Consider the following 8,883-nt stretch of genomic DNA (forward strand, 5'->3'; position numbering starts at 1 on the left):
TATAAGTAAAGCTGAATTATTTTTGACTTTTGGAACTTTTTCAAATTGCATTAGGGTTCATCTGGAAAAAATATATACATATGTGAGAATGGCCAGAAAATTCCTAGGAGATATTAAAATGAATTATACAGGTATTTAAACATTTATCATTGGTTCCAGAAAACACTTGGTACTTGAGGATGTTTTCACATATGATAAAATTGGAGCTTTAAATCAACAGAATCAGCAGGAAAACAATTTTGTCAACAAGTTGTGTTTGAACACCTGGCTAACCACTCAGAAAAATAAAGACACAGTCATGCATACATAATGACGTTCTGATGGCCACATAAATGATAGTGGTCCCATAAGATTATTATGTCATATTTTTACTGTATCTTTTCTATGTTTATATATGTTTAGACACACAAATACATACTACTGTGTTATAATTGCTATAGTTTTCCGTAGAGTAACATGCTGTACAGGTTTGTAGTCTGAGAGAAAAAGGTGTACCATGTAGCCCAAGTGTGTAGTAGGCTGTACCATCCAGGATTGTGTCAGTGCACACTCTGTGATGTTCACATGACACTGCCAACTACACATTTCTCAGAATGTATTCCCATCCTTACGTAATGCATGACTGTAGTTGGTCATCTTGTTCCTCAAAATTAAATTCCAGGTAGATCAGAGTTCATAATGTAGAAACGAAATCCAGTAAATCTCTAGAATAAAACAAGAGATAAAAACTAATTTTAAACTGAACATATCAATATAACCATATGTAACCATAATCACAAAGATCAGAATTCAAAAAGAAAGTGCTTGATAAATCTGACATCAAATAATGTAAAACATGTTTCCAAGCATAAAAAAATTACTACAGTAACATTAAGGAACAAGTGATGATCTGAAACATAATTTGCAATATGTAGATCAAACAAAGGACTGAGGACTGATTTTCTTAAAACAAAGAGCCACCATAAATAAAATATTTAGAAAATCAAAACCTAATAGAAAAAAGTAACAAAGGAAATGAACTGACAGTTCCTAGGGCAAAAATAAATGTACAAAAAATTGTTGGAAATTGTTTACTTCTACTCATAAAAATACAGATTAAAACAACGTGAGTTACCAATGTTCACCATCATGGTGGCAATGATCTAAATTTAATAAAACTATGGACAAGAGTATAGAAAAATCAGTATTCTTACACAATATTGTTGGAAGTGAGTGTAAGATGTGAGTGAAACTTCTAAGGAGGTCAATTTGTTAGTCATTATCAAATAGAAAAATGAATATATATGACAAATGTTGCTTCTAGGGGTTTATCCTTTAACCTAGTACATGCTTAGGGATAATTATTACAGCTTTATCTGAAAGAGAGAAAAAAAGAAATAAAATAGTGTAAATATTTAAATGCCCATTAAGAAGGAACTTGTTAATAAGTTTTGAAAGGAATGTCATAGATTTATGAGTTGCTTTGGAAATACGTCCTTAATGTAAAAAAAAAAAAAATAATATATATATATATATATAAAAAAAACAGGCACAAAACAGGATAAGCTTATTTATGTAGAAAAGTGTGTGTGTGTGAATATTCTTATTTGTTTACACATAAGAAAGTGTTAACATTGAATAGCAGTAAGTAATTACACTGGCGGTAAAGGAGAAAAAGCTCTGTTTTCTCATTTGTATCCCCCTGTCCTATTTTATAATTTCACCAAGTAGATGTATTGCATTTATAATTTAAAATACGTATGTTTTATTCATATCCATATCACCATCACTCAGCACAGCAACAGGTACATTAGAGATGGGTAATATATGTTTGATAAATAAATAAGAATGAAAGAATGGAGCTTTCCATTTCCACCATCCACATTCAATCTCTCCCTCCTGTGATCCCCTACAGCGCTTTATACAGCTCTAATAATACGTGCTCACATTCCCACATGGAATAAGACTTTGCACACCCTTCTGCTTGACTCCATGAGAACAAAGACACCATCCCACCCATCTCCATCCCAGCACCATGTGCGCTGTCTGGCTTTAAGCGGAGCTTAGAAGTATTGGTTGTATTGAACTCAAAACACTTCCGCTGTTAACATGAAAATAGATCCTGTTGTAGGAAAATTATTTCCCATGGATCCAAAAAGAAATAAGATCAGATTTTGTGTCTTTTTCAGCAGACTGAAGCCCCGTGGCTAATGATAGCTTTTAACTAGTCCTGGAACAAAGAGATAAATAAATAGCTTTTGCTTTTAAGTGTCTAATCATTTTCTTTTTTGCCATATTTCTTCTTTTTTCATCAGGCAAGAGATGAGAATGACAAGAGGCAATCGTACCACAGTGACAGAATTTGTCCTCATGGGATTCACAGACAGACCTGAGCTTCAGCTCCCACTCTTTATGGTGTTTCTGCTCATTTATCTCATCACCCTAGTGGGAAACCTTGGCATGATCCTGCTCATCAAGGCCGATTCGCGGCTCCACACACCCATGTACTATTTCCTCAGTCACCTGGCATTCATTGATCTTTGTTACTCATCTTCTATTGGGCCCAAGATGCTGCAAAATTTACTGGTGAAGAAAAAAACTATTTCATTCTCAGGCTGTTTTGCTCAGCTGTACTTCTCCAGTGCTTTTGCCACTACTGAATGCTTCCTGTTGGCCACCATGGCCTATGACCGCTACATGGCGATCTGCAGCCCCCTGCTTTACACAGCCATTATGACACAGCGGGTCTGCAAGGAATTGGTGGTAGGAGTCTATACCTACGGCTTCCTAAACTCTGTGATACAGACAGTTCTGACTTTCCAGTTGTCTTTCTGTGACTCCAATGTCATCCACCACTTCTACTGTGCTGACCCCCCTCTCCTTGCCCTCTCCTGTTCTGATACCCACAACAAAGAAAAGCATCTCTTTATCTTCTCTGCAGTGAACCTCACTGGATCCCTCCTGACTGTCCTCATCTCCTACATCTGCATCCTCTTTTCCATCTTAAAAGTCCAGTCCTCCGAGGGCAAATGCAAAGCGTTTTCCACCTGTGCCTCCCACCTCACTGTGGTCACCATCTTCTATGGAACACTGTTTTTCATGTACCTGCGGCAACCTACAACCGGGAATTCATGGAGGCAAAACAAAGTGGTCTCTGTGTTTTATAGTCTGGTGATTCCCATGCTTAACCCTCTGATCTACAGCCTGCGGAATACAGAAGTAAAGGATAGCCTGAAAAAAATGCTGGAGGGTAAAGAGTCATAGGGAGCACGTTATCAGAATGCAACATCATGAAAATTTGATATGCTGATACTTTATAACAAATCTGATTGAAATTTAGCAGGCTAATTCTTACCCAATCATTCCAAGCAGATTTAATCCAATTGGAGTATTTTAATGACCAAAAGTCCTGGGCCACTTGCTCCATATATTAACAGGAATATTTAAGCCAGCCAATTATCTTGGGCGAATCAAGATTGATTTACAAGCTAGGATGTCAATGTCAACGTATGTTCTTGTATGTTGAAAATGAAGTGGCTTACTACCAATTAGATAATGATATGAGCTATAAATGTAAAAAGATCCTGAAAAGAAACATTCTTGGTGGACGTATAAATTAATGAAACTGGTTACAAAACTCACGCATGAAAATCTGTTAGTATAAATACTTTTCACCTTAAAACAAGCTGTGTTGTAGCAAATCACTTGTTGGTGTTTGAACATATTTCTTCCTAACACGTTGCTACAGGTAGTGATTAAGTTTTAAGGCCAATTGTAAAGCTTATTTAATCCAAATGTAGTTGAAATACTGCATGTTTTAAATAAACCATAGAAAAAACAGTATTGTAGCACCAGTAAAGGGGAAAAGGAACTAAAAAAGGGTGATTCCGCTAAATGTGGGGTAGTTTCGAAAGGAACATTTAATTAGAAGAAATAAAGACAGGGTTTAGGATACTTTCAGAAATGTTACAAGTAGTGATTTATTCAACAGCCAGGGTTTAATTTTTGTTGTCTCTGGAAAGTGGAGGTACAGTGATTTAAGGTGGGGGTGCAGTGGGCGATGAGTAGAGAGAAAAAGGAATGAAAGTAGGGAGAGATTCCTGAGGTTACAAAGCCAGGGTATGAATATTTCTGAGAAATAAATTGTCTTAAATAATTTGAATGATCTAGAGAAATACTTTAACTTTGCAACATTTTCTATGTTTTTTAATCTTTTGTTTTCACAGATCCAATATTCTAATTTCTTGGAGATAAATCTATGTAAGTTCTTACCATTTGTGGAGATAGGTGAAAGAAATATCACTTTAACGTTTTTCTTATTTAATTTAATCAAGAATATGAGGGAGGGCTCTGTGGTTTTTCCAAGCGTCAATTGTAATACTTCTTTCAGAATAATTCTTAAGACAAATGAATCTACCACAGACCTTTAGTTTTTCTTCCTAAAATGTTTTAATGTAATTAGTAATATGTGATTTTTTTAATGGTTAAGAAAATATATTACCTTTTAGTTGAAAACTAACCAAGAAACTCAGGGGTCTCTGTTATCCCTGAATTAACTCTTCAAATATAAATGGGATCTTTGTTTTGTTGTTGCTTGTGAGCAACAAATGTAAGAAAATAAAAATAGTTAAATATTCACGTTGCCTCTTACTTAGTGCTGAAAGTCCTTCTGGAGAGTTGAGTTATAAACTGCATTCCTAATTATTTGAAGATAGAGTGTTGTCTATGGTTGACAAGGAAGATACTAGCAGGATAAAGGGACAGAATGATGAAAAGTAGGAAGCCACAGGGAGGCAGGAGAGGTTGCACAGGTAACGAGCAGGAGGGAAGTGGGCAAAGTACACAGGGCAATGCTAAAGGGTAACACAAGACTGGGGGTTAGACCACGAGCTCCTCCAGACCAAGCAGATTATCCTCTTCACTTTGGACTCTAGCACCTACCACAGTTCCAGGCACAAAACAAACGCAGCATAACTGTCTGCTGAACTGAACTGAACTCTTTTGTATTGATTCTTAACTCCAATAGATAGGTCAACAAAGTGCCCAGAAGTGGACCCATAGTGGGGAAGTGACAGAAGGAAGTCCCTGGGGTTAAAATATAAGGACTGTTTTCCAAAATCCTCCCACCCCACCCCCATCCCGGTGAGGCTGATATCTGTGAGACAGGAAGATATACATTGGCAACAATGTAAACTGACCAGGGAAAGAGATGCATGTAGAAAGTTGGTATACTGGGAATACATGATAACTACAGCTGTTGATGGACCATGACCCCTGGAGCAGCTGAGGGATTGCTGCTATAGAAAGAGGTTGCTGCTAATTGAGGTAAAGGCAAGCAGGCTCCAACACTTCGACAGGAAATGTGCTTTCAATCAAAAGCCACGCCTATTTATTAAATTTTTCTCTCAAACTGTTTCCATGTGTGTTTCATTTTAAAAGACGAAAAAAAAAACCACCACTAAGTAGATAGCACATGTTTTAATACATGGCTCTCGGCCGATTAATTGTATTCATGTTTTAAAAGGAGTATTTGATCTAAAAGTTTCACCAATTCTTCAGTTCTTTTCAAAGAAACCTGAAGAAAATATGTCCTAAAACCTGACCATAATAACTTCCCAGCTGTTGAATTTGTGCACTTTTCTTAATATGCTCCCTTGACTGCCCTGTAAAACAAAGCATAGAATAGAGACTATTGAATTCACGAATTATGAAGGACAGGAATCCGTATTTTATTACATTCCCCAAAGACTTGGAAAGTAAAGAAGGATCTACATCAGCTAATTTTGAGCTCATATTTTCTATTTTCTCTTCCCACTGGAACTCCTTAGCCTTACAAATTTATCTCTCCGTCTCTGGCCTTATGAAGTAAGAAAGGTGTTGGTGAAGAATTAATTAATTATTTACATTTTCTAAAACTGTATAGATCTCTAATAGACATGGATAGTATTTAAGTAACAATATTTAAGCCATAAGAGAAGCCAACATGATTATGTGCCTTTTCTTATTTATAAAGTGAAGATGTTTTAATCAATATACATAATAGTTATACTAATTTTTTAAGCCCCAAATAAATCTTTTATGAATATGTAAATGTTACCAAAATAATGGGAGTTTTACTTTTGCTGGAATTTAGGCATCATTTCATTAATAGTGAAAATAAACTGCTCTCGTGTGTAAATAAAATGCAAATTCATTTTCCTCAGGGTAATTCTAAAAAATGAATGTTATTTGCCAGCATTCACCACTCAGACAATTTTTATTAACAAACTCAACATATATATATGAAATATCTGATGTGTGTATATATACAAATATGTACTCATTTGCACATAAAATACTGGATTATTCAATCAATATAGATTTAAATTTCTTTTTCTTTTCATTTGTTACTCTTATTGATTTGTCGTGTTTGGAAACATACCAAAACAATTTTTTTTAATGCTGATCATAAAAAGAAAACATGACAGAGAAAGTCTCTTCCACTTCTCTTTCATATCATTTTATGTAGAAGTATTTCAAAAGACTAAGCATTCTAAAATCTCAAGTCTGTGCCCCTCAGATTTTCAGCTCTGTCCTGGACATACAGGTCAAGCATTCTTTGATGAGCAAGGCAGAATAGAAAAGTTTTCATCTGGTGCTCAAGAGTGGCTCCACCAGCAAGGAAATGGTGCATCTACTAGAGGTAAGGGGCCACTGATGTCACAACTGGGGGATCTGAGGTTCCTGGGAAAATGACAGATTTAGCCTACTTTTCCAACCTGGTTGCTGTAAGAATAAAAACATTTTATAAATTACTAGAACTTCCATCTCTGGTCATATAAAAAAAAAAAAGTAGAGAAAGGAAAAGATGATATTTAATTTTTAAAAGATCAACTGTCTCTTAGGCCTTTGAAGAAGCTTAACCATTCTAACAGAGACTGCTTTCAGAAGGTTGTATTCTATTATTCCATGGTTCAAAAAACAAAACAAAACAAAACAAAATAAACAAAAACAAAACACTTTTTATTTCCGCAAGCTCACTTTTTTTTGCCTGGGTATGTGTTGGCCACTCTGGCACCTGAACACCCACCAGCCTATAGCTTCTGCTTCTCATTTCAGGTGATCCTGTTTGCTGGCTACACTGGGTGTGGCATAAGGAGCAGGGGAGCAGGGATAGGACTATGCCCCAGGCTCAAGACTCTGCAGGGTCACCCTGGACAAGGGACGCTGCCCAGCTATGGGCTGCTCAGATTTGGACACGAGTAGGCTGCCATCTCTGGTTTCCCCTGGAGGCTTTTTCTTTCTTTTTTTTTTTTATTGTTGGGGAATCATTGATACAATGGGCCAGGTTACACTGCTTGCGTTTGCTGGGTTAAGTCCCTCTAATAATAGTGTCCCAACCCCAAGAAGTGTGTCACACACCCTGGCCCCACACCCATCTCTATTCTTCCCTCTCTCAGATCCCCCATTCCTCCTCCCCATCAAGTACTAGCATTAATTGTCTTCATATCAGAATTGAGTACATTGGATTCTTGCTTCTCGTATCTTGTGATGCTTCACTAAGAATAATTCTTCCTTTGTATAGAACCAGAAAAAACTCCATATAGCTAAGGCAATTCTTAGTAATAAAAACAAGGCCAGGTGGTGGCACCTGTGGCACAAAAGAGTAGGGCGCTGGCCCCACATACCCGAGGTGGCGGGTTCAAACCCAGCCCTGGCCAAAAACTGCAAAACAAAACAAAACAAAAACAAGGCCAGGGCATTAGCCTACCAGACTTTAGGCTGTGCTACAAGGCATAGTGCTCAAAACAGCATGGTAGAGGGTTTTTGTTTTATTGTCTTTCCTCTTAGAGCCACTTTTAATCTTTTTTTTCTTCTCAATACCTGTTTAATCTGAAAGCGGTTATCATAAATAGTATATCATTTATCATTTGCCTTAGCAAAACTAACAACTAGCTTTTCCTTAGAAATCTTACAAATGCAGAGTGTAAATTAATGTTAATTATAATAATACAACAAATTGAAAAGAAACTCTAATTAATGTTATCTGTATGGGGGGAGTTGTCTTTTTATCAAAAAAGTGTGAAATATTGCCTTAAAGTTTTGGGCTATCTTTTCTACTTATATTTACTATAATTCACAGATGGGTCCTAACATGACCATAGGTACAAAATAACAGTTCTATCATCTTTAATCTGAGTATCATTCTCTGCTCTAATTAATTTGGTGTCCAAACACTATCTGTTAAGTTTTATCCTGGATTATTCATATTTTCCTATACATTAAATTGTTAAATTTATCAAAGGAAAATTGTACTGGTGCGAGCACATCACTAAACCTATCACCTATCACCTATCATCATCACCTATCTTCTGATGATACCTGTAAATTCACATTTTAGAAGTGCATAAAAGGGCACATTAGCTAACACCTGCCTACACAACAAGCACAATAAATCGTGATGGGCCTGAAAAAATGCATCATCTTCAAAGAGAAAATTTTGCTTCCCAAAAAAAAAAGAAATCATGCCTTGAAAAGTCAGCCTGCAAAGCCTGGGGCAGGAGTGGTGACTTAGTACAAAGGGGAGTGGATAGGGAAACTCAAGGTATGAGCTTAAGTCCTTGGTCTGCTATGAACTGTGACATCAGTCAAGTGACTTGGCCCATCTAAGCTTTAGATTTTTCATCTGGGAAATAATTTTTTACAAAGTTACCATAAGAACAAAATAGTACAAGGTGTGATAAAATATATTTTAAACATTATAAAATTTTAAAGGTTTTTTTTTAATAACCGGACTGTACCACTCCTAACTAATGTTCTACTTTAAGAGTCTTTGATTTGAAGCAAATATCTGGGGAATCTTTGCCTGAAAAATGTGTTTACATCTATCTATATGACAAAATACAGAAGTTGCAGAGGTCTCTA

General features: G+C 36.2%; 1 protein-coding gene across 1 annotated transcript; it reads left to right on the forward strand.

Moving 5' to 3' along the window:
* The first annotated feature begins 2,307 nt into the window (after positions 1-2,307).
* On the forward strand, positions 2,308-3,243 carry LOC100940648 (olfactory receptor 1030-like). The gene has a single exon (XM_003781067.3). The coding sequence runs from the start codon at positions 2,308-2,310 to the stop codon at positions 3,241-3,243; it is 936 nt and encodes a 311-aa protein (XP_003781115.3).
* Positions 3,244-8,883: the final 5,640 nt, after the last annotated feature.

Source organism: Otolemur garnettii, unplaced genomic scaffold (genome assembly GCF_000181295.1).
Source record: "Otolemur garnettii isolate 467f Iridium unplaced genomic scaffold, OtoGar3 scaffold00001, whole genome shotgun sequence".
Lineage (NCBI taxonomy): Eukaryota > Metazoa > Chordata > Mammalia > Primates > Galagidae > Otolemur > Otolemur garnettii.